The 27373-nt window shown below is 40.7% G+C and overlaps 1 protein-coding gene across 4 annotated transcripts in view; it reads left to right on the top strand.

The window, feature by feature from the left end:
- fgf13a (fibroblast growth factor 13a) overlaps positions 1-27373 on the top strand; it is a 127184-nt gene that overhangs the window by 73409 nt on the left and 26402 nt on the right. For 2 of the 4 annotated variants that reach the window (XM_074648489.1, XM_074648491.1), the window contains one exon: positions 21201-21311. In XM_074648489.1, the coding sequence (XP_074504590.1) occupies positions 21201-21311 (111 nt within the window). Of the gene's footprint in view, positions 1-14880; positions 15215-16839; positions 17764-21200; positions 21312-27373 lie in introns of those variants that run through there. The other 2 variants (XM_074648492.1, XM_074648490.1) reach the window with 2 other exon arrangements.

The raw sequence follows: 27373 nt of genomic DNA, 5'->3' as shown, positions 1-27373 counted from the left end.
TCTCCCGGGGGACCCGGTCATATGCCTTCTCCAAGTCCACAAAACACATGTAGACTGGATGGGCATACTCCCAGGCCCCCTCCAGGATCCTTGCGAGAGTGAAAAGCTGGTCCGTTGTTCCACGGCCAGGACGGAATCCGCATTGTTCCTCTTCGATCTGAGGTTCGACTATCGGCCGAACCCTCCTTTCCAGCACCTTGGAGTAGACTTTACCAGGGAGGCTGAGCAGTGTGATACCCCTGTAATTGGCACACACTCTCTGGTCCCCCTTTTTGAAAAGGGGAACCACCACCCCGGTCTGCCACTCCTTAGGCACTGTCACCGACTTCCACGCGGTGTTGAAGAGACGTGTCATCCAAGACAGCCCCTCCCCACCCAGAGCCTTCAGCATTTCTGGGCGGATCTCATCAACCCCCGGGGCTTTGCCACTGTGGAGTTGTTTGACTACCTCAGTGACTTCCACCAGGGTAATTGATGATGGTCCCCCATCAGCTTCCAGCTCTGCCTCTACCATAGAGGGCGTATTGGTCGGATTCAGAAGTTCCTCAAAGTGCTCCTTCCACCGCCCGATTACCTCCTCAGTTGAGGTCAACAGTGTCCCATCCTTACTGTACACAGCTTGGATGGTTCCCCGTTTCCCCCTCCTAAGGTGCCGGATGGTTTTCCAGAAGCACTTTGGTGCCGACCGAAAGTCCTTCTCCATGGCTGCTCCGAACTCCTCCCACACCCGCTGCTTTGCCTCCGTCACGGCAGTGGCTGCTGCTCTTCGGGCCCGTCGGTACCCTGCAACTGCCTCCGGAGACCTCCGAGATAACATATCCCGGAAGGCCTCCTTCTTCAGTCGGACGGCTTCCCTGACCACCGGTGTCCACCACGGTGTTCGAGGATTGCCGCCCCTTGAGGCACCTAAGACCTTAAAACCACAGCTCACCGCCGCAGCTTCAGCAATGGAAGCTTTGAACATCGTCCACTCGGGTTCAATGCCCCCAACCTCCACAGGGATGCCAGAAAAGCTCCGCCGGAGGTGTGAGTTGAAGATCTCTCGGACAGGGGCCTCCTCCAGACGTTCCCAGTTCACCCTCACTACGCGTTTGGGCTTACCAGGTCTGTCCAGAGTCTTCCCCCACCCTCTGACCCAACTCACCACCAGATGGTGATCAGTTGACAGCTCCGCCCCTCTCTTCACCCGAGTGTCCAAAACATGCGGCCTCAGATCAGATGATACGATTACAAAATCGATCATCGACCTTCGGCCTAGGGTGCTCTGGTACCACGTACACTTATGAGCATCCTTATGTTCGAACATGGTGTTCGTTATGGACAATCCATGACTAGCACAGAAGTCCAACAACAAACGACCACTCGGGTTTAGATCAGGGAGGCCGTTCCTCCCAATCACGCCACTCCAGGTGTCTCCATCGTTGCCCACGTGCGCGTTGAAGTCTCCCAGGAGAACTATGGAGTCCCCTACTGGAGCCCCATACAGGACTCCATTCAGGGTCTCCAAGAAGGCATAATGGCATAATGTTCACTAAATTGGCTGTTTCAACTGAAATCACGTTTGCCTGCTCTGACTGTTTTTTTCATTTTCTTTATCAGCATTTTTCATAGTTCATGACACTTGTTTACACATAGAAAGGGTATGAATTCAAGGGTATTCACTGACACAGAACAGGTAATATAATAGTTTAGTAGTCTCAGCTTGACCAGTGGGCAACCTCCGTGGTCTGAAAAGTGAAGCCAATGATGAAGTGCATTAAACTTGCATTCTTTCTAACAGCCAGCAGGGGGCGCCTCCTCTGGTTGCAAAAAGAAGTCTGATTGTATAGAAGTCTATGAGAAAATGAGCCTACTTCTCACTTGATTTATTACCTCAGTAAACATTTTAAACATGAGTTTGTGGTCTTAATCGCTAGTTTCAAGTCTTCTTCAATACAGCATGATGTTCATTGAGTAAATTATGGTCCCATCTAGAGTCAAATAGACCATAAAGCAGGGGATGCTTTAGGGTGTGGCTACCTTGTGATTGACAGGTTGCTACCACGACGTTGTCCGGTCTGAGAGTTGTCTGTGTTTTAATCTGACAACTTTAACCCTTTCACAGTGTTTTTTCAGTTTGTGAAAGTTAATTATAACCGTTTTGGTCGCCTAAAAATGTCTTATTCAGCCTTCGATTGTACTTAACTCCACCCTCACTTCTGGTTTGCAGTTTTTGAATGTGTGTTAATATATGTGAAGCCTTTCAAAATAAGAGGAAGGGGCTGCAAATTCACTACATGGACAAAGAGAGAAAGAGTTTAGTTTTGATATTTAGTAGTCTTAACTTTAAGAAGTTTTATAAAAGGTCATTAAAGACACTGTTATCAGACATAGTACTGTGGTTACCAAACATTTGGGTGGTGGCTGGTGTTAATTTCTTGGCATGACGTAAGGTCTGCAAAGGGATTAGATACCGTTTTGTTATTGCTGCAGGCTTCATTATGATTTACAACACCAATGTGCTACTCTGTAATAGCGTTGCATTTCATATTATATGCCTACTACAGACCACAGAGAGCCATTACTGCCTTACTGCTGAGTTTTGGCCTACTTTTTCATACCTCCGTAGGGTTCTCTATCAGCTCGGCACAGCTCCTCCAAACACTGGATCACTACCATCCATTGTCATTATGTTCCCATTGATTTCTCTGTGTGCTGACTTCACTAACAAGCGCAGGGACTGAATGTGAAAAGTGGGATACTCTGCGTTGGGTGGGGAACATGACCTATATACCCACCCACTCCCATAAGTTGAGTCATGTCTCTCTGTCGTGTCATTTCCAGCTTAGTCGATCCGTTCCGCCCGACACGTTGGGCTTTTAAGTACACTGAAATAATCCATGCCAATCTGAACCATGCAATCGCACTGGCATGTTTACACACATTCAGACCTTTTTTTGTAAAATATACATAATCATTTTAAACTCAAGTGTATGTAGAACCTATATACGACCATTCATTGCTTCCAAGTCTGGGGAATGAAACCCCCCCCAATACCTTCCTTAAGGAAATGCATCAGCGGCAGGGGAAATAAAGAGCGTGTGGCCGGACTAAATGAGCTTCATTAATGTTCACACCCAGTTCGCTGCACTGCATTTGACCTCATTGCATAATATCCACAGTTATTCTTGAGGCCAGACAAGAGATGTAATGGGGTTAGTCTGAGGACAGGGACCTGGTTAATAGACAAGATCAGGGTCTATTACAAATACTTGGCTGAAAGAAACGACAAACGCCGACACAGGAGTCAGCGTTTCTTCTCACCTTATGAGCACATGAGACGAAATGTTTTCATCTCCGTTAACCCTTTGAGGCCCACATTAGACCAGTTTTTGTCTTTTTGTAGAAGGGGACAGGAGGTCTTTAAGGGGAGATAGCAGGTCATCCGTATATGGCACATAGAAGTGTTTTACATCATCTGAGAGCTGGGAACCTGAAGATTAATTTGGGATGCAGCTCAGCGCTGGGTGTCAAGTTGTTCTTGTCATAAATCTGTAATAAACAATTCATTAAGTAAAATAAATTGTAAATGTGTGTAAAGGCTTAGAAAATTATGATAGAAGTATATAGTGGCCATTCCCATGCTCTATCATGTCTCATAAGTTGTTGCAGCAGTTTGTTGGTTGATACCATTAGTTAAACAGATTTGGTCCTAGGTCTCTATTTGTGGCTGCAAAGTTTCAAGAGGCTGTGATTATCCTAGAGGTCACCACAGGTCATTTTATACAGTGAGGTCAAATAAAAAAAATAAATGGTCTCAATAAAATGAAATGGCTACTATCATCACACATCAACACAATTGGGCTCATTGGATCCACAAGAGTCTCAGCTTTACAGTGCATGAAGTGGGCATGTCTGTAAAGGGGAGACTCGTGGGTACCCATAGAATCCAGTTTTAGCTTCAAGAATAGCATCGTTTATGCTGTCATCATCCTCACTAAGAAGAGTCCATCACCTAAAACAACAATGTGTCCTAAGTTAGCAACTATTAAAGCAAGCATGACCTTGTGCTCTCGCACCAGTCTCAGAGCTTCCCTTTGTGTCTCCATCAGTAAGTAGACAGTTTAAGCCAGCTAGTGTCTGAGATGATGCCTTTAATCTCACTCCATTCCCTTCCTTGATGTATCATACTGGAAGGGATATGTAGGACAACATCCCTTCACTTTACTGTATTCTGGGACTAAGACTGCTCTTGCTAGACGGGGCGTAATTAGCATGGAGTTATTAATACAAACTTCCAGAAAGTCTGAGCTGCTTTATTTTGGCTGCAGCACACTTCCTTGATTCCTCTTTGATACCAGATGTCCCTCTCCGCTGTGACGAGAGCCCATTTCCTGGGTGTGTTCTGGTTAACGGAGGAGGGATAACTTGAAAGAGAATAAAAGTGATTTTTGCTGTTCATGGTCTCTCAACTCCTAAATGCTGCCTCTGTAGCTTTCCCACCGTGATGGATATTGCCAAAGGGCTTCTTCCATTGACTCATCATCATCTATGATTCACACATGTTACTGTGCAGTCATCCATTTTGGCAAGGGAGCATCTCCCGCATTTGATTTCCTCCTCCGGCTACCTCCTGTTGTGATGCTGGCACTGATAGTTACTGGATGTTGTTCTGATAACAGGCATTTAGAGACTCCTATTAGATATGGCACGCTGGCTGCCTGTGTGTGCATGTGTGTGTCTATTATGTATGTGTGCTTGTTGGATTATCTACATACACAAGGGCATGTGTACATACTTGGGGTGAAAAAAAAAGCCAGATTTTCGATGTCAGAATCGATATATTTGCTTCATTTGGGTCTATGTGGAGGTAGAAGGAAGTTACCGCTTTTATTGTTGTAGTCTGAGTAATGTGACGTCATATCCTTTCCATATCCGGCAACCAAGACATTTATAAAGAAATAACAGACCACAGAACGCCGTGATGAACCAATCAGAATTGAGTATTCAACAACACTGTGTAATAATGAATGATATATTTGACTTCAGGACATCTCTGACTACAAACATGCTGAAAATCAAACCTTTTAATGTATTAATTTAGATATTTTCCAAAGCAAAAGTCCCTAGAAGTATATGATTAAATTTTTTCCCATGGTCGAAACGCAATCATCATAAATCATATCGAAACGCAATACTTAAAAATCGCAATACATATTGAATCGGCACCTAAGTATCGTGATATATCGAATCAGGAGATCGGTGCTATGATCTTATCTTCTGATGAAAAAGTAATGTGGCATTCGAGTAGGTGTGCTTTAGCTAACTTAGAAACAGATAACGTGTACAAAATGACATTATTGTAATCCAGGAAATCACTTTGAACTTTGTCCTCTGCCTTTCGTGCAGCTAAACTGCGTTCCATATAATCTGAACTGAGTCTTGTTTATTGAATCAACCTTACAGTGTGGCAGACCTGCTGCTGTTTAAAGCCTTTGCCCTGTCTGGTCTCCACACACAGCAATCAGTCACAGGGACTTTTAGCCACCTTCCTCCGGCTTACAACAACATTGGCTATGATTCACCCACAATCCCCCTGGGGACCTGAGAACTGCAGGGTCATGCAATTGCGTCCACGGCACGTACACACAGATATTACATTTCAATTTCCATTAGTGGCCCAAACAAAGCCGCAGCCTGCTGACATCATCTCATTGATGTTTCATAACCGATCCTGAGAGTTAAATAAACCGGCCTCTTTTTAATATTCCTGCTCAGGGCTCTTGAGGAACAAAGAGCTTCAGGGGTCTTTGGCCTGGAGCTTTTTAGTAAAGTATCACCAACTATATAAATCTTTTTTTTTTATTTCAAAAGAGAAATAAGGGTCAGCTGGTTAGAGTTCGAGAGAAATAGGGAGCCTCTGTGGCCTGTAGTTTTACAGTCTTGTGTTGAGGGGAATGAGAGCACATCGCTGGTACAGCATTAGTCATTCCGAGCAGGCTGCTGTCTGAACTCTGGCCATTTCACACACCGTTTGGTGCCTCCAATTGAGATTTCTCCACGTCATTAAGCCTTACACACACACACACACACACACACACACACACACACACACACTCAGACAGATACACACATACAGACACAGAGAGCGCAGAAGCCATAGTATGCGAAAGTCCACAGTATGCTTCCCAGCTAAATTATGCACTTCACATGCAGTTAAATTAAGAAGTGACAGATTGTAGAACCAGGCTGTAAATATATTCACTCGTGTATTTGCTGTGTTTTATTTGCTGATTTTTATTAAAGAGGACCTATTATGCTTTTGCATTTTTCCTTTGGTGTTTTTGGTGCATGTAAAAGGTCTGCAAAGTTACAAAGCCCATGCTAAAGGGAGTTACTCTTCCCCAAAGAAACACTGCTCCTGAACTGAACCGCCTTGATTGAAGTCCTGACTTTTCTTCCCTAACATGGTGATGTCACCAAGTAACACATTTGCATAATACCTGCCTAGCGGCTAGTTTGGCATGCCCTCAAACACAGCTAGTTAGAGTGGAGCTGGAGTGGAGTCCAAAGTGTTTGGTTTGGGCAGACTAGGCTTTTTTTTTGCACAATGTTTTTTGAACATTAAAGCATGTAAACAAGTTCTAGTAAAAAATCCATAATTCAAGTATGCCCCTGAAAATAAGCACAATAGGTCCTTTTAAGGTAGATGTATACCAAGAACCTGCAAGGAGGAGCTAATGTGATAAACTTCCAAACACCCAACGTGCATGGTGCAAGGGTTATTTTCAAATTGACAGTACAGGTTGAAGAGGAACATATAAACATTTTCATTTTCAGCCTAATTTTCAGTATAAAGCCCCTCTAACTTGTCTCTTCACCGCTGTTGCTGCTGTCTCATCACTGCTTATTAAAAATAGGGAATCAAATATTTAGATAGCTATATAGATGGCACTAAGAGAAAAGCAGAAAGATGAACCAATATACTCTCATTACAGTGTGTTCTTGTGTCTGCAATGTCCTCAATGTCCTATTATAATCACAATAGCTGCAGTTCCTGTATGGTCAAAGTGTTGTATTTACATAATTAAATATTTACGTCATATATTGTGCAATGGGTTGAGGCACACATGAATGAAGATTAATTGAAATCTCACTTTCAGAGATTATCATAACCTCTTCTTCCACTTAATGACTCTTGCAGCGAAGGTCCAGATTGCAGGTAAACATCTAATGGATGAGCATTATTCAGCAGTGCATCTCCTCTATCTCCATCTATTTGTGTCATTATCAAGCAGACGCACACAATGTGTCTGGCAGATGCTCAGCTCCCTGAAATTGCTTCACTTCTGTGTTTCAGTGCCATATTTAGCTTTTATTGATGTATAAAATAGAAATTTGTTCCTTTCACTTGGGAAACAAAAATATCTACAGTTATTTCCTTTGTGTGAGAGGAAATATGGCAGTGCTGATCAGAAGACACTTTGAAGCCAGTTGTTATACAAAAGGTGAGAGGTGATGTGAAAAATGCCAGGCATTGTGTTATTTGTGCTCCTAATTAGTTTTAAAGTGAGATGGAGATCGAACTGGTGGCGGTTTAATGAGGAGCAGACTGGCACACAGCCCAGATATCATCTTATGAACACAGTATTGATGTTTAAAAATATATGTTATTTTCACTGCGACTAAAAACAAGATTTACACCGTTAATAAATGACTATAAAAAAAATCTTTCTGGCACTTTAGACACAGCACAAAAACAACACATAATAAACCACAGCTGATGACTCATAATATCTACTGTATATCTAAGAGTTTCCAGCATATAAAAAGATGTGTGGCATATTACTGTTCCTCGCTGACGGTTAGCTCACACTTTTCTCTACACTGTTTGTCCCTAAGGAGGAGATCATCCTGGTCTACCCGCTGGGAGGTATAATGGGAATAATATCCTCTAGTCTCCGTCTACTGACTCCTCCTTTCTTTTGTGTCCTGAACACAGTCCTTTGCTTCTAAAAGGGGGGTGGGATGGATCACGCAATCACTGCCAGAGTCTGGCAAACGGCCACGACTGTATTCTAACCCCCTCCTCTACCGGAGCCTTGAGTTATGGTTTCTTCCCTCTGTAATATCCAACCCCCATCCTCAGCGCACATACTCTCTCTCTCTCCATCTTTCACACACACCCTCTTACGTATGTGCAGTCTCCATGGTAACGCGTGGTATCACTATGACACTGGTGGCCTAGCATGCGGCAAGCTGTTGTTGTAGTGGATTTACTGTACCAGCGCATGCACAAAGAGCAGACAGCCAGCAGAGCGCTGCCAGAGGGCTGAACGGTTGGAGCAGCGACCCTTTGAGATCATCACTGATCATTCCTTTTCCCCCTGATAATATTTCTCTTCATCCCCTAACTCTGTAGCAAGAGGTTCAAACTAAAAAATCCCACTGTTGCAGTTTCCAATGTTAAGATATTCATTTGCTTGGATAGTTAATATCTCAATATAATCAGTGGCACATTCCTCGTATGCAACTTTGCCCTCTATTACACACCACGAGCAAGGTTAACCTCCCCGTTTATTCACGCTGCCCTTGGAGGAAGCTTTTCTCCATGAATTTATAAATTCATTAAACCCTGGGCGTTATCATGACAGCCTTTGGGTTATTAATAAGAAGAGATAGCTTTAATTGTTTGGTTATATTTAATAATACAAAGGTCAACACAGTGCTCAACCTTGGCAGCACACACAGGACTATATCCCACGCTTTTACTTTGGAGCTCTGCCCTCTAGTGGCCAGAGATGGAAAGAGCAGCACAGTGCTGCTGGGAACCTTCCTGTGTGAAGTCATGCGGTCCAGAACAGTGAGGTGTGTTTGCAGACTGAGTGGGGCTTTTGGTAGAACTATGTTTGAACAGTTAACTGTGTTAGGAGGAGTAGCTACCTCTGACGCTTTCTATGACAGCTTTTTCTGCAGTACACTTCTTTTTACAGTTCTGGCTCTTAAAGTGGAAATGAAACATTCAAGCAAGTTGAGCTGGTTTACTAAATGGATTTCCACTCGAATTAACTATTATATAACAAACATGACAAATGTAAGCATTTAAAAGAAAAAAGGAAAATCCGTTTCCTCTTTTGTGAAAGGAGCGCCGCCATGTCGCAGCACTTTAGTCTGTGACGTCACAAGGTTGGTTGGCTCGGTGGAGTTACACAGAAACAACGGTAGAGACCGTGAAAGACGGAAACTGAGGAGACACAGGACAGAAGAGGGGACGCTAGATGTAAAGATGAGTTTTACAAAGTTAAAACCAAGGACAATACAGTCAATTTCATAAACTGCAGCTGAAACGGAGATCAGTAACTTACTGCAGCCCTGGCTAAGTGGCAGTGAAAGAGCTTACAGACACGCACAGGGTGAAAACACTAGACATTATCGGCCTAATGTTAACTGTGTTCTCGTTTAACTAACTCACTCACTCAGTTATACTCCCATGCTGACGTGCACATGGACCGACTCGGTGAGCAGCTATCAGCGGCAGCTCGGGTGTGGACGGGGGAGCCCCAGTCATCGCACTGTGGCGTCCCTCGGCTTGGGAGTATAACCGAGTAAGTGAGTAAAGTCTGTAGTGTATCAACTCTGGATCTAATCTTGGACTGTTAATGTTATACATTTGAGTATATTGCAAAACAAAACCATTAAGCATGTGTGTTGTAGGTTTGGATGCTATACTCTTGTGATAGAGTTTATTGTACACATAACACATACTAAGATTGCATCATGATGGAGGCTAACAGAAGGGTGCACTTTCAGCTATTCTCAACTATTTTCTCACTCCCTCACTGTGTGTGTGTGTGTGTGTGTGTGTGTGAGAGAGAGAGTGTAGTACAGTGAAGGTGCCCCCGGGAGGCCACAGTAGACTGGCATTCTGGGGCACTACAGTAATTAATGTGCCCATGGCACAGTGCTACACAAGCAACCAAAGCACACACACACACCAGAGAGACGGAGGCAGTTTCTGTGTGAATGTCCTTGTGTCTTTCTTGCTTATCTACAGTGTCTACAGGTGTAGGTTACAGAGGTCACTTGGTGTCTAAACATATTTTGCATTTGGATAAAACCAGAGGCTGGTGGTGCGTTATCGCTCATCTGCTAGGTTTGATTTTCTGAAAGCATAGCTCATGAATAAAACTTTCACTTTCAAATGAGAACACTTTAAGTATGTGGACTTCAAATGAGTCAAATATAGCTAAAGTACACTTTTGTCTCGCAAAAAGACAAAAGAGGACCAGAGCTATATTTGCTTCAGAGACTTCTGAATACAAATGATACTGAAGAAATAAGAATAAAACAAATGATTTATTCTATTTTTGTTCTAACACCTTGTCTATTTAAAACATAAAACGTCTCTCTCCTGTACTTATCTCTCCACTTCCACTTGTGCCATTGTGTGCTATTTTGTATTTTTCCTCCTCCATCACTGCTTGGCTGCTGCTAAGAAAAGCACTGAGAGTGTGACAGACATTATCAGGCCTATACACATTTGCACTTTCTTTAGTGTCATCTTAGGTGTTTGTTTAGTGTCGCTGCCGTACAAAGCAGCCCGACTCTCATCACCTCTTCCTGTCCTCCTAACTGTCAGAGATAAACCCAGCCATCCTCCTGAAGGGCCACACTGTCTGCTTGAGTGATGGCCCAGGTTTATCAGGAGTGGGATGACTGAAGCAAAACCTGGGATCTGCTTCTGGTAGCGGTGAGATCTGTCTGTCTGTGTTTGCTCATGGCGGGATTAGAGGTATCGGATAGAAGCAGGCAGTGACTGTATGTATGCTGCAGTGTAAACAGAAGTGCCTTAATATCAGGCCCTGGGGCTTCGGACAGTTTAGAGGCCCTTCCCTCCCTTCACAATATGCCACTATGGCCAGATTAATTCAGAACCCTCCGTCAATGGACAGCGACCAACAGTAAATGGAGTGTCCTCCTAATCAGTTAACAGTAGGAATGCAGCGATACTGATATCAGGCCGATACGGATTCAAATAGCTGGATCGGGTATCCGTCACAATAGGGCCGATCTATTCAATTCAATTCTATATGTATATACTAAATACATTATATTCTTGAATTTTAATTCCTGTTTAAAGCTGCAGTGAATAGAAATGGAGCAAATAAGATTTTAAAAAGTTATTTTTATAAAACGGTCACTATATCCTGACAGTAGTGCATGAGACAGATAATCTGGAAAAAAATCATGAGCCTCTGTGTCCTCCGGTGTTCGTAACTGCATCTGCAAAATTTGGAGTAGCCTAATAGATAAGTGAGGGAGTAAAATAAAACGTCCGCTGAGCCGCACGCTGTCGTAGTCTTGCGTGTTGGATGTGTTGTGCTGTCCATGGTGCTGATCGTGCAACAGTCGCAATGTCACCGTTTTAGTGAATTTGTTTTGCACTAATAACTGACTTAGGCCTCGGACTGTTTGTGTATGAACTGTAAAGTTTAATAGAGGGGTGAGACTACAGGAGTTTAGCATGCCATTCTTATAAATAATAAGCTGCACTACAGTGTCACAATTAATTCATATCGACTGAACTGAATTTTTAGTGTCATCATTAAAATATACAGTAAATTTCATTCCATGGTTCTTTTAACATATAAACCTACATAATATTGAACTATTCAATATGAATGTGTTGTTGCGGGACTGACTGTGCTGATCATCATAGCTATACACAAGAAACCTCTGACTTCCCGGCCCAATATTGTTCATTGGCAGCGGTGGTGCAAATACATAATATCATATTTTATAATAGGGCTGTCCTAGACCAAAGAAATTCTTAGTCAATTAACACTCATATAATTTTGTCGACTAATGGATTAGTTGATTTAATCGACAGATCTGTAAAACTGAGTTTCTCCACAAAGAATCATGCAAAAGTATCACTTTAAATCTTGTGTTTACCAGATGTGCTCATAAGTTTCTTAGAAATAAGTCCTTCAGCATGAAAAAAAGAATAAAAAATGACTAATCGTCCAAAGGAATCTTAGTCGACTCCGACCAAAACAACCTGTTAGTCGACTAAGAGGGGGCAGCCCTGATTTATAGAATATATTATAAACTCCAGACTTTATACCTATGACATCACACATTTTGGACTCATTTCTCTGGTTTCTGGCCCTTTAACTCTGAGCACACAATTTAACTAGACAAACTACTTATTTATGTTATGTATGTGGAAGATCTACAGCTCTACTGAGACTGTGTTCTGTCTACATAATTTTCCATTTTAAAGGGACGCTTCCTGTGAGCTCAAGACACAGATGGAAGGAAATGATTGTGTAGTATTGATTCTTGGCTGAACCAACTAACAGCGTTTATTACATTACAACATCATTAACTATGTTAAGGTTATTACTGGCTAAAGGAAAGGAAAACATAAAATCATGCTTCACAAAGAGGACCATTTACGTTTTGTTTATTCTGAGACTGCTTTCTTAAAAATGAAAATGTTTCATTGTGTATAGCTTGAAGTGAGATAGCTTTGGTTTCTCTTGGTTTTAGGAAAGCTGTTGTGACTTTGTAAGCATTCTTACTTCAACTCACAGTAAAGATTACCCCTATGGATATGATTGCTACTATATATATATATATATTAAGTTACCAGCTGCTCTTGAGATAATGATTGAAACAACCTTGAAACATCTTTTCTTAGACTGTGTGTGGTTAAAGCTTACATTCCCTCAATGCCATTATAGAGAACACCAATGACAGTAAACAGGAAAACAAATGATTTTATCTTTACGGTATGCCTCGTGTTATTTAAGCCACATCCCTTAGAAATCAATATATTGGTATTGACCCATGAATTATTTATAGTCCTATCTAGTTTCAGTACGTAATCATAAAAATGGCATTCTTCCTCATGGCTGAGTGAAATATTTATTTATTTTCGCAGAGGTGACTTCATTGATTTGCTGTTTAAACTATGTTGCAGAGAGGTATTTGTAATCGTAAATACATGGTAATCTATAATCATTCCACACTGCTTTAAATTCCACCCTTAAATATGATCCGTGTGTGCTGCTGCTCAGTATTACTTTGTGAATTGTAAGTTGGTCTGTAAACTGAACAGCAAAAACAGAGACTGTGGTTTTGCGTATGGTCATTTAAAGACAAATCCTGGAACTACTCCCTCGGTGGTGGTGATTTTTACTGGGATATGAGGAACATTTTCTGATTGAAATACATTTACATGTTAAAGTTATGTTTGTCAGGATCAAAGAGTCAGCCGCTAATTTAATGTGAATAGACCAATTTAAAAAAAATTGACATTAAATCATTAATTTAAGTCCTGTTGCTCTGCGTAGAGGCAGCTGATTAGACTGTTGTCAGGCTATTAAATAGGCGTTATCAGTCGCTATAAGCACCATATATGTGGGTCAATAGGGGCCTACTACACCCACTAGTAGGTTGTATCATCTATTCACATGATAGATCACTGAAAGAAGGTATAAAAGAACAACAGCGACCTCTAGTGACCGTAGTAATTATGACATGACCAGTTGCAGAAGTCAGGCGCTGTAGTATAGACAGTGTGAAACTCTAGAAGGGGTGGAGGTCGGGGACAATGGATGGGACAATAAATACAGGGTTTTCACCCAGGAGACTGGAGTTTGCATCCTGTGTGAAACCAACAATGTGTTGTTGTCTTTGTGTTCGTAGTTATTTTAACCCAAAACACTGTTTTTCCCTGAACTTAACTAAGTGTTTTTGTTGCCTAAATCTAAAGAAGTCTTTTAGTTTGTGTTCAAAACATTTCATTCAGTTTTACATGTGTGAACGTGTTGCTTTTAAGTTTCACTTTCACAATGTAGTAGACATAGCAGGCCCCTAATGACCCACATCTATGACGCTTATAGTGACTGATAATGCTTATTAATGGCCTGATAACAGTTGAATCGGCTGGTAGAGAGGTATATGTCAAACAAATGACTAGAGTTTGTTTTTAGGTGGATTTCCCCTTTAGGGTGGATCTGCTGCTCTTGATAGCCTGTCCACTAGCTCCATCTAGTGTTCAAAGTTGTGCATAGTCACCAGAGCCCACTAAACCTCACAAGTACCTACTGTACTGTAAGAGCTCAATATATCTCAGAGCTCATTGTTTAGTATTACATACAGTGAGTGCATCAATAAATCTGCTTTCACTTCTGTAATCACGTCTATAAAAGAGATACTCTGCATGTAATTACATGCCTTACATTCAAGATGTTTATTGTCTTGCCGGTTATACAAGTACAATCGTGTGAAATGCAATTGACAATAATAATTTATATTACAATTATAAAAGGAAATAGTAAGAACATATACATATCAGGAAGTATGAATGTACATATATAAGAAATACTTTGTACAAGGCATATTAAGAACATAAACATTAAAAATATATACAGTATAAGATATATGATTGAGGTACTTTTTATGTGAGAAGGTGTTTTATGAATTATCTATTTAAAAGTATGATGGCCTGGGGTAAAAAAACTGGACTGATACATGGACAACTGGACATAACAGGACTAAATAGAGCTGTACACACTTCATGTATTGTATTGATAGTAATTTATGATGCTGATAAAATGCCATATTTGGTCAATCTCAGTATTAGCTGGGCGATTTGTAAAAGAAAAAAACAACAAGGAGAAAGAGAATAGTCTTTGTGAAAACACTTTGCCTAATGCATGTTGTCTCAGTTGATTGTACATCGATATTTTTCTTTTCAGTCCAAAGTGGACAGGCCTGTATAACCGGGTTAGTCAACGCATTATCGGATCATTTTACATTTTTTTTTGTAACATGAGAGCAAAGTCTTCCCAGCCCCAAGAAGGAAGTCCAAACCCAGCCTGCGTTTTCGATCACTTTTCTCCAATCCGCAGTACCACACGGACACACGCCCATGTGTTGTGCCGGATCAACAAGACCTCCAAATGAATGTTTAATGAGCGTTTTTAAGAGTCATTATGGCATGTCGCTAATGTCCTGTAATGATCTTCCTGTTGATGGCCACGCCTCGATGCTTTCTGCTCCACTACGCCTCTTGACAGTTGTCTGACTATGGTTTGAACTTTGCTGGATGTAGACTATACTCGCCTTCACTTCATCACACAACCACTGCAAGTACCAGAGTCAGCAGCTTTGACTTCGCTTGAGATGATTATGACTTTTCCATTGAGAAAATCCGTTTCAGGTAGGCTGCTGGGTTTGATTATGAATTTTTGCTGTGCTTTTTTTTTTTTTTTTACTTCAAATTATGTTTGTTAAGTGTTGTTGAGACAAAGCTTCCCAAGTTATGTTTAGTAAACATGTAGTTTGTGGCTTTTAGTGATGTTAGTGGTGTTTATTCTATTGATAATAATGTTATTGGTGCTGCGCTGTAGGAGCTGTCCGTGGTGCTGAAGTGGAGCTGCCTTTAGTGAGAAACACTTTGGAGACTTTATATATCTGCACTGTTTGGTCAGAGCTTTTGTGTTTATTCTGAACAGTTTTGTATATTTTTGTTAGTTTATTTATTTGTTTACTTCTATTTCGCCAGATTTCAGACTAAGCGACGCCTCATATTTAAATCAACGCAACAAAAAAAACATAATCGGGTGGTGTCTATTATTAAATCAGAGGAAATGAATAAAACGTGTAGGACAGTTTGGGTTGAGGACTGTAGATGGCACCATTGGTTAGGCTGTTATAGGACTGAGGGGAAAGAAAGGGAGAGATGAGGGGTGGAAACGACACAGACATCAGTTTCAGGACTTTGACTCTGGAGTTTATAAAACAGCTTTCTCTTTTCAGGAGGCGTTTTCATGATATAAATTTACCAGTAGTAGCCCATTAAATTAAAAAAATATATATGAAGATAGAAGTCTTACAAGGTGGAATGGCATCAGATTTTTTGTAGTGAAATAATTAATATGAATTATATGGAAATGTGCTTGATATTCTGTTATTTCATCCCACTAAAAATCACTGCTTTATTCTACTTTATTCATCTGGCATTAACATCACTGCTGACCTATATCTGCTGTTTTATCCCTCGCAGTTATCTGCACGCTAAAGCGGGCAATTGCATCAGTTGGTAAATAACATTTTCATATATTAGTTCATATTTTTTCGTTGTACGCTCGCCCCCACACAAGTCAGAAAACATTATTTAAAACACTATCACCGAGCTGCATCAGTATTGTATTACTTTTTTCCCCCTGACTTTCTGTCCACTTTGTGTCTAATGAAATATCTTAAATCTGTGGTGTCCACTCCTCCCTCTCTTCTCCTTTCTGCCACATACACACAAACACACGCTCACATCCAACCCCCCAGCATCAACACAGAAACAGTTTTTAAAGCAAGTCAATTGTCAAAGACAATTTTTTGGAACAGTAATGCAAAACAGCACTTTACTATGGACATAAATGCACTTTTCTCTGCTGCTAAAATTGCAAATTGGGTGTATGACTGAAAATTGTATGAAATGAGTCTGAAACGTTTCCTTATTTTATTCTTTTATTGTTATTTTTTAGTTATGTTCATTTTAATACTTATTTATTCTATCCTTTTTAATGCACTGACGGGAGCTGGTAGAAACAATATTTCGTTTCCTTTTGTGTATGCAAATACTCAGTGAAATGACAATAAAGTGAATGTTGAATCTCCCCGCCCTCCCTTCGCCATCTATACGCCCCTCTCTCTTGATCTGCAACATGAATGATCCCATATAACGTCCTATATGGAGATGTTCCTAACTGTGCACACTGACTGGGTCTGTGTGCCTCCTCACTAGTTAGACTCGCTGTCCTCTCCCTCCTCCTCTTCCTCCTCCCCACTGCTGCTCATCCTCCATGCAGGTTGTCGGTGGGATGCTCAGCTGAGTCTGCGCTTTGCACTGCGCTCGGATAGATGCTGCGGCATCCACAATGAAACAAATGGATTCTCTATAGTGACTCGTTCACATCCTCTGCGTTGGCTTTTCTTAAAAACTCGGTGTGAAGTCTGTGTGACAGCAGCAGCAGCTTCTTCAGAGAGGGATTAGAGAGAAACACACACTCCTGGTGTCTGCAAACAGGTGTTTCCATCCTTTTTGGCTGCTGCGCGTTGAGGTTCATTCACGACTCTGTGCCTCTCAGAACACCATGTGCGCGACCATGTAGTGGGATGATGCAAACCTGCTTGCAGAGGCTGGCTTTGTGCGTGTTTGTTGTGATGCAGAGAGCATGATAGAGTTGGAGGAACATGCGGAGTGCTGTGGTGAAAGTCTTTGTGCAGCGGGGGTTTTATTTTTGGTTAAGTTTCACTTTTTTCTCGGAGATGCAAAGGACAGTTCCTGAATAACGCCCAAAATCATGACAAAATGATTCACTCGGACATTATCTAACTGGCTTTTACGCACCACTGGGACTATTTCACTGTCTACTCTTCATTCGCCACTTTGCAAAAATCTTTATTTGCAGAATCGTTGCAGTTTTGCGACCACTGCGTCTGGACGTTTGAACATTTTCTGGGTGATTTGTTGTTAACGCTTCTTCGGAAGTTGTTCCCAGCGCGCAGTCAAACTGGCCATGGCTGCAGCGATCGCCAGCTCCCTCATAAGGCAGAAAAGGCAAGCGAGGGAGCGGGAGAAGACTAATACCCACAGATGCGTTAGCAGCCCCACTAAAGCCAAGGGAACCTGTGAAAAGCCCAGTCGGCTGAACGTTTTCTCCAGGGTCAAACTCTTTGGCTCCAAGAAGAGGCGAAGGAGACGACCAGGTCTGTTGTGTGCAATTTCATCAGGATCACTAACTCTCCACCTATTAGTAGGGTGCCATTATATTTCATCTAAAACAACACAGAATATACTGCTCTATTTCTATGCAAAAAAAAAACAGATTAACGACTTTGCCAAAGTTGGTGTGAGGATGAGCTCCTCTGTGAAGTTTGTCCACAGAGAAGTCACCTTTGAGCATCTCAAACTGCTGAGGGATAGATTATTAAACTTCATCCCTCACCGTCCACTTATCCAGGCCACACTGGACAAGTTATACAAGAGTGCTTATTAAGTCGATTTTGAAAAATCACTGTCACTTACTGCTCCATTGTGCACTGGATAATCAGTTCATCATTAAACAATTCGGTATTATCAGTCTCCAAAAATGGATTAGCACTATTAATACATGGTGCCCCTTTGGTAGACTATATAACTTAAATGTAAGAGCAGTTCACCCACAGATTTAAATAACTAAACTTTATTTTCAATTTTAAGCAGAGCACAATTAGCTCAAAAGTTATATTTCCTCATGTACTGTATGGGCCAAGTTCTCTGTCGCAGAACTGGAAAACACTCAGCAGATAATAAGAAATAAGTGGTACCTGATTGTCAGAATGAAAATGTTCATACTTATACACTTATAATAATAGTAAGGGCATGTGAGTCACGGTCCAGGCTGGCTCTTAAAGCACTCGTATTATTGCAGTGACAGAAGTGTGTCTCTGTAGCTTAAAGCACCCGCTCCCTTCCAAGATCCAGTGCGCAAGTGACCACGGCTGCATATCGGATCTTATCACAGATCAGGCCCAAAGCTCACCTATTGTCAACTTGTGTCAGTTTCGATCAGGGTTGTATATTAACTTTGTTGTCCACCGGTCACTGTGGCTGGTGGATTCCAAAATCTACCCACCACTCCATAGATTACCATTGTGTTTTTGGCTGGTGACTGAAGCAAAATCTAGCAGCCACTTGCATATTTTACCAGCATTTGGCTGGTGGTTGGTGCTAATTTCCAACCCTGATGAGGACGATGAGGATTTAGCTCTGTTGTTTTCTCACAAACTTTACTTCATCCATTTCCAAGCTGTTTTGTAACTCCCTATATACCTGGAGGCTAGGGCTCATTTTTAAACAACAACTATCCTACAGTTTTTACACCCCTCTCTCTTCCAATTTCCATTTCTATCCTGTGGAGGAAGCATTGAGTGCCAGGAGGAAGGCGTTGTCTTGTGTGTATGGAGTTTGGTGCATTGTCTGGTAATGCAGTGTGCACGTCGTCATGTTCCTCTGTATATACAGCACATGCTGACATATGTACACTTCTCAATGTAAAGTTAGGTGTCCTACTGAAAAGTACAAAGTTTCACAACAAACCCATTACAACATAAAGCTTCTCTGTGGCAAAAGTAACCCGAGTAAGGTTAGAAAAGTCAGATTTGAAAGGTAAGTGAGATGAAAGGATACGTAGATGAAAGGTGTGGTAAACCACAGTAAAGGACACTCCACCAGGGACAGTAACCAGGGAATGGAGAGCACTTAGCTCTTATCAGACATTACACTGATGGAACACAGACAGGCTGCCCAGCCACTTCAAAACTAAATAGTCTGCCACTTCAAACTATTCTCTTTTAGACTTTATGGGCCTCGTTTTATATGTTGCTGCACATAATAGTGTGGCTATAAAATTATTTTCATTGCTCTATATTCTATTTCATCCTTGTTGTAAATCCCCTAGAGTAACAGATATTTGAAAACTCCTTCACTATTTCAAAAATATGTTGAAATGTTGAGCACTATGTTTTTTACATGTTCCATCGTTTGCACGTAAATGTCAATGTACTTTAATTTTAAATTTAATTTTCTCAATTTCTAGTATGTACTTAATATCATAGATTTTATATAAGTTTAGATTATATTTAGATTTTGTTTATCTGCACATAGGGCTGGGCAATATGAACAAAATATTATATCTCAATAAAGGTAATTTCAAATCTCGATAAGGATATATATCACGCCGTAGCATGTTTTCTGGTTGTTCAATCAATAAATAGTCTATATGAAATAGACACATGGTAAAGCCTATTTTTGTATACTCGTGTGAATTTAATACAGGTAGGTACAAATGAAAAGTACTATGATTATTTGCTTATTTTATTAAGAACTTCAGTGCAAAATGAACATAAGTTTTAAGTGAAATTATTGAGCAAAAAATAAATAAATATTTCCAGCTATACACTGACTATGTTTACATGCATGCACACAGATACCGAGTAATGATAACATTTTCTGAGAAAATTGAGTTAGTATATTTATTACCATAATATCTCTATATATGATTTTATAACGATACGATTCCATGGAGACTTTAAATGATCATATTGAGTTATCACCCAGCCCTAACCGCACATATCTCAACCGAGTTATTAGGATTTTCTGGAAACCAAGTCAGTTTTTTGGAAATATTTTCTCTCTAAAATTCAACCTCTATTGGACATTTCACAGGCACAAAGTGACGGGAAGCATGGAGAAAAAAAGAGGGGCTGAGGTGAAATCTCCTCAGCCATGAGGAGCCACCACACGCCCCCGAAGCCATTTTTAAATCTGATATTGTTTTCTCTCCTCCATCTCTGGTCTTACTTCTCTGCTGTCGAGCCATAGGGGCTGCCTTTTTAGTCACCTCTGTTCCGCTGTACAGAAACGACAGAAACAGGTTACATGGATTGTGGACACAGCAACATTGATCAAACTGTACTGTAATTCTTACCATTTTGCCAATTAAATATAATTAACATAAATGTGTGTGTCTGATCTTACAGCTCAATAAAGTATAAATGTTATTTAAATTGTTTCAATTCAACAGACTTGTTGCTATGTTGCTGAAATACCACCTGGACAATAAAAGTGAAATGGTCCTTGTAAAGTGGCTATAGGATCAGGGGGATATCCGCTAGCTCAGAGCCTTCATCAGTCCTGTTGTTTCATAAAGTGGCAACCACCACGACTGAGTGGTCGAGCCAATGTGAAAGTATCTGCAGCTCCTCTAATGGCTGCGACATTCTGCCTCACAATTTATCAAATAACACAAGATTCCCATGAAAATGTCTCTACTTATTTTCTACAAGGAGGCCAGATCTTAATAGTTGAATCAGCTTCTTTTGACATGTTTTTGGTGGTGATCGTGTTTGCTTGATTGACGAGGTGTACCAGCCTATCACAGTCAGCTATCATACAGTAATTGCTCCTTTTTGTCCCACCTTGTCTCCATTCAGCCTCACCACCCTTTGACTAAACTGGCAGCAAGCAATAAACCGAAACTGAAGCTTCAAAATGTCCCTTTAGAAGGCTACGGGTGACATCTCATTGCTACGTTCATGTGTTTCTACAGTCTGTGGTTTCATTCTCGTGTCTTCCTGTCTCTGTCTTCCCTCTGCTTCCACAGAGCCCCAGCTAAAGGGGATTGTGACAAAGCTGTACAGTCGACAAGGATTCCACCTGCAGCTGCAGGCGGATGGAACCATTGATGGGACGAAGGAGGAGGACAATGGTTACAGTAAGTTTCGCTCTGATGTTTTGTTCATCTAATTTCCATTGGCATGCTGTACTGTTGGTCAGGGGGAACATTTCGCTTTGCACTTGTACTAGAGTCAGGACTGCATTAGCTATAAACTGTACCATTTAATGCAGGCTGTTCTCATACGAATTAGAGTGCATTCGTTTTCGTAGGTATAACTACAAACGGTGTATACATATCCCGTAAAATTAATTTGAATGTAATTCACGCAATCATGAATCAGGAAGTAATAAAGAGCGACAAACGCTGCGTAAGGAGGAGATCGAGGTGGAGGGGTGGGTCAAAAAACACAGAACCTTTGCCCAGGAGACTGCTGTTCATGTTCCATGTGAAACCAAAAGTCAACGTTGATTTATTTGTCAAGTAACTTCGTACTTAAAGTTACGCCACTTCCGGAGCTATTTTAACCCAAACCACGATCTTTTCCTAAACTTAACTAAGTCGTTTTGTTGCCTAAATCTAACCAAGTCGACCTTTTCCCAAAGCCAAGTGGCTTTGTTTCCCAAATCTAACCAAGTTGGTCTTTTACTAAACCTATCAAAGTGCTTTTTTTGCCTAAACCTAACCAAGTCGCCCTTTTCCCAAAGCTAAGTGATTTTGTTGCCTAAACCTAACCAAGTTGTATGAAGACAGAAGTTAATTTTGAAAAAGACTGTATGTAATAAGCGGAAATTGGCATGTGCGTCACGTGTTGCGGAACATTTATAGGAAAACGCACCAAAAATGAGGAATCATTTTTCATATCATACGAACCAATGTATGAGGATACGTTGTTTAACAGAGTATCAACATTACACACAAACACCTGGGATGAGTTTAAGAGAGAGAATGTAGCTTTGCATTTCTTAGCATTATAAATGCTGAAATCTTCATCTGAAGTGCTGAATTGTAGTTTTGAACAGCATTCAAACTGTTCGAATAAACAGTGTTGGTTCATAGTACAGAGAAATACACTAGCTTTTTCTTTGCCAGTGTATTTAAGCGCTGCAGTACTGAGTAGTGGTTGATTTTATCTAATCAAAGTCATGGCAACCGGAACACTGATGATGATGATTGGCTTTTTACTCTCCTACACACTGCCTATTCTTGTCTTATACTATGTGTTGATGCATCCCCATCACTGCTATTACACCCACCGGCTCTTTGTTTTTCCAATAGACAGATTAAAGAGGAGATCAATGGAAGAGTAACGGCTCAGACACTTGTCTGGTAACAATACAGCAGAAATAGACCACCTTATAATTAGACAGCGCCATGAACACTACATGCTTTTGAAGATTAGAACAGCATACAGCGTTTAGTGACCTGATGTGAAATCCACTTTGGCCCATATAACCAGAACAATAATGTTGAGAGGAAGATCTGCATGGCACTCTGAAACAGCTTTGATGTAATACTTACAGTGTAATCCCGACATTAAGCGGATGTAAACACTTCTGGAGCTTCTGAATTAGCACCCCTGTATTCAATTACTCCCCTGGTGGAGATGCCGTGCGTATCTTACATAGAAACAGCAGCTCTGTGGCTGTGGGATGTCGTCTAAGCAGAACAACACCTTGGAATTTGTTTCCTAAATAAAATTATAGAAAAGTTAAATACTACAAAAAGCAGACCATACGAGTAGAAATGAAGATAATGAAATGAACATTTTACACACACAATATTATACTTCACATGCCGGCCGCCCCGCCCATCTCGTCTGCATGGACTCACTTTTCTGTTGACTTACATAACAACTGGTCCGCATTGGCACTAAAATAGTTTTTGAAGAGAAAATTAAAGAGTGCTGCTGAACAGGAAAAAGGAGAAAGAGTGAAGCTCTTTGCACTGCTCCAAAAATAGCGTTAGGCGCTGGGTGCGCTTGTCTCCATGGTGACGGAGAGCGCAGTCCTCTTGGAGCTACTGGTGTCTTGTGATGGTGGGAGAGGACCTACTCAAATACACACACACACACACACATACACTCACACAAAGACAAGGATTTGATCTTTGCTACCGTAGCTTGCTGAGAAGACAGCCTTGGCCATTTGGCTGTGGTCATAAAGAAGTTTGATATTTCTGTGACATTTTCATTAGAAAGGTGAACAATGTCAGAAATATAAAAAATCCTAGTCTCATAAATCCAAGTAATTTCTCTCCCATTTTATACAGTTTCAATCATTTTCTGGTGTTGCATCACAACCGAGCAAACACTGGGAGAGAAAAAAAAAAAGAAGAGAGAACTGGAGGGCAACTCCGTGTCCTAGATATTATGCTTTCAACCCTCATCTTTGTAAATAGACAAAGTTCGGATTTGAAAGATTGTTAAAATGCCCAATTTTCCAATTTGTTGTCAACAAGATAGGACACACTGGATCCCAGAATCAGGCAAATGAATTCTAAGTCTTCTGAAGTGTAACTCACATCAGATAAGTGCCAATTTAATTGCAGCCGACAATTTTTTCTTAAAGTTTCCAAGCTTGACTCCTGTCACAAAATGTTCCTATATCTTTAATGACATTTCCCTAACAGTGAACACATTTCTGTGTTGTTACTGTAATCCTCAGTAATGAACCAACCCAATATGAAGCCAAAGCGTATAACAGACTCGCCTGTCCACCAGAGGATAGCGTGTCAGTGTCATGTTTTGCCTCGCCAAGGTGTGAATATTACACTTATGTATGAAGGTGCAGTAGTCTACCAGCAGGGGGCAACAAAACCACTTAGGTTTAGGAAAAACCACATGGATGGGCTTAAAATAAGTACGTAAACTAAGCAAAATATGTACGGAAACAACATTACATAAGTACGGAAAACGCATCATAGGGTTTACTAAAAAACACGTCACAAATGTTACTAAAGTAACTTACAAAACACCAGTCTCGATCACCGGCCTCCTGGTTGAAAGTCCTGTGTTTGTTGGACCCATCCACATCCCTTCCCGCCCGCCATAAGCAGTCTTTCTCACTTTTTATTCTACATCACTAACGCAAGAACGCCGTTCTTATTACACACTTTTGCCCTGCGCATTATCGTGTCATTCACATGCCTTTTAGTGCAACCGGGCTGAATTGAACAACTAATGTCCCTTTTGAGCTTCCTGCGCATACAATAGTCTAAAAACTGTGCCATCCTTAATGCAACGGCACTATACTCACTAATGCAATCAAATCAAGTTGTTGCTGCTGAATACAAGTCATACATTATTTAATTAAGCCTTGCATTTTTTCTTAAGTAACATGATTTACCCCAACCAAAGAGCCACTGTAATTAGACCACAGAAATTCCATGTAATGTTGAAACAACAACTTACTTTTTAGCTGTGGTTCTGTCATAGGCTACTGTAAATATTTAAAATGTGACTAGCGGTTGCTTGAAAACTTCAGGTTTGCTGTCGAACCGAATTGGTCATGACTCCTATGCTGTTAGTGGGTGGAACTTCGGCACGGAGACTTTCCCTCAGGCCTCTTCGCCCTTCTTATTCTATGAGCCTCTCCGCACTAGGGAAGGTCTGTGAGTGGGTGGTGGCCCTGTCATCCTCTTCAGTGTGCTCAGGTGTTTTCTAGGAGCCAGGAAGTAATTGAGTTTCCCCTCTTGAACATCTCCATCAGTCCACCGGCTGGTAATCCTTCTGAAATGAAGTGGACTGCGGATGTGTATACGAAGGGAGGAAAACTAAATTATACAATTATAAAGTACCGCTCAGGTAGCAAGATGTTTCAGGAGAGGAAGAAATAAATGATCAAATCTAACTACAAGAATAAAAGGATACAAAATGTATTTACACAGATCCAAATGTGTTAAATTTATTCCTGATCAAGTCTGCAGATCTTGTCGTTTTGGCATACAGTAGGTAGTGTTTTCATAAGAAATCTCTCCTCACTACTAACATCGCCTCCAGCTCCATACACAGCATAGCTAAGATGGATCAATCAAACAATGGTTGTGGAGAAAGTTTGCGGATAGTGCCATCTGTTACCTGTAACCATGAATTTCTGGAAAGAAATTGTTGAGCCTCTGCACTGCAGTACTGAAGACTGCTCCAAAAAAGTAGCAAAAGCTGGAAGGACATTTTTTAAAAAAAATGAAAACTACCAAAGTATTGAATGCTCTTCCACTCTTTCCAATTGTTATTGATTTTATTGAAGTGATTTATTGTGAACTAGTTAAGCAGTTATGTACAGTACATACACTAATTATAGTTTATGTTAGAGCTAAGAGAGGATGCTATTCTTAATGCTGCTCAGGTTTGACCCATCATTGCATCCATGCATTACAAATTTGGCAAGCAGATCTATCATTGGTTTGTCAGCTTAATACAAGCACAAGATTATTGTTCAGTGCACATATACTGCAGGTATCGAGGTTGTAAATAGTACAGTAGGTTCTATCTGTTAGAGATACACATTTTACTGTCAGCATCTGCTGTGCATAGCTGCCAAAGCAGGCATCACCCCAAGAAAAAAAAAAAATAGATCTGTCATAGAGAGCAGTGCATCTTTCCCTAGCCATCATTTCATTGCTGTACCATTATAGGACTGTCATTAACTATGTACACTAACAAAGTAACTCAACCAAACTGTACCTGAGAATATAATTGAGAATCTAAGATGCATGGAGGACCCTCCACTAGGGCTGCATAATTAACAGAATATCAATTGCGATCACGCTTTAGGCTTCCCACGATTAAATGAACACAATCGACTGCAATATTGACGTTTAAAACAAAAAAAGAAGTTGGAAGTTCTTCAGTGTGAGTGAAGAAGACATAAAGCTGCAATTTGTCAGAACTGCAGGTCAAAAATAAGCCGTGGAGCAACAACCTTAAAACACCTGGAACGACTAACTTAATCAGACACTTATTATATTGTAATTTATTCTCATGATGCTGCTCAGAGTAATCACAGTGACCAGCATGGAGCACATTATGATACGTTCAAGCTCTGCTCAGTAAAAATGACTATTGGGCGATGGTAAATTATAACGCCATCATGATGCGTTAAAATGTAATCTTGTAAAATGTAGTTTTTGGCGAGAAACTTGAATAAATGCAGTTGTTTGAAGGAGATGTGTCTCAGTAAATTAAAATAGATATAAAAGAGGGAATTATGACCTGATTAACTTCCTAACACTACCTCTAAGCAGCTTATAATATATAATTAGAAAGCAAATATTTAAATTAAAATACAATAATTTTATTTCCTAATCATTTGAATTGTGTGTTTTTATGCAAATAACCACTACAGAAGACATTAGGAGTTTTTGATGGTTGGAATGCAGCACAAAAAGGAAGTGAAAGCAGCGCTCTATTTATTTAAATGTGAAATTGCAATAAAATATTTTGTCCCTAAAATCTTTGAATAAACGTGGTAAATAATCGTGATCTCAATATTGATCAAAATAATCATGACTATCATTTTGGCCATAATCATGCAGCCTCACCCTCCAACATGCAGAAAACAACATCAGTATCAGTAAGTAGAAGTCAGGTTCAGGGGGAAATGGACAGGATTTCTGATTATATAATACATAAAAGCAACAAGACAACTCCTGTATACTCTGTTGAGTATTATATCACAGGCTAGACTAAAGCATTATAATGTATGTTTGTGCCCGCCGTTTTGGAAATATTGCTTCTGATCAGCCGAGGCACTGTCCAATATATCCATCATTCTCAAAGTGCTGGAAAATAGACTCAGGGGATCTTTATCTGTCCAAGAGCCTGACATTCTTTTGTTGTTATTGTTGATATACTCTGACCGTTAAATCATTTCAAACGTGTCACTGGGGACATCTGAACAGACAGGAGTGTATGGTGAGAACATGGCATTTGAAGAAACTTAAAACGATAAAGAGACAGAGAGATAGAGAGGGGGGAGGCAGAGAGAAAGACAGAACCACAAAGCGAGTGGTTCTGGGACGTAAACATCTTTCCACTGAACCAGGGAAAAGCTGGCAATGCCTGTTTACTCTACCAAGCAAATATATTATGCATTCCCGTGGCTGTTGTTTACAATGAAAGCAAAGAGAGAAGGAGGTCTGCAGTGTTAAAGCGATAAGGG

The sequence above is a fragment of the Sebastes fasciatus genome, chromosome 10 (assembly GCF_043250625.1).
Source record: "Sebastes fasciatus isolate fSebFas1 chromosome 10, fSebFas1.pri, whole genome shotgun sequence".
Lineage (NCBI taxonomy): Eukaryota > Metazoa > Chordata > Actinopteri > Perciformes > Sebastidae > Sebastes > Sebastes fasciatus.
Note: the sequence above shows the minus strand (reverse complement) of the source record. Positions and strands in the feature narration are given on the sequence as shown.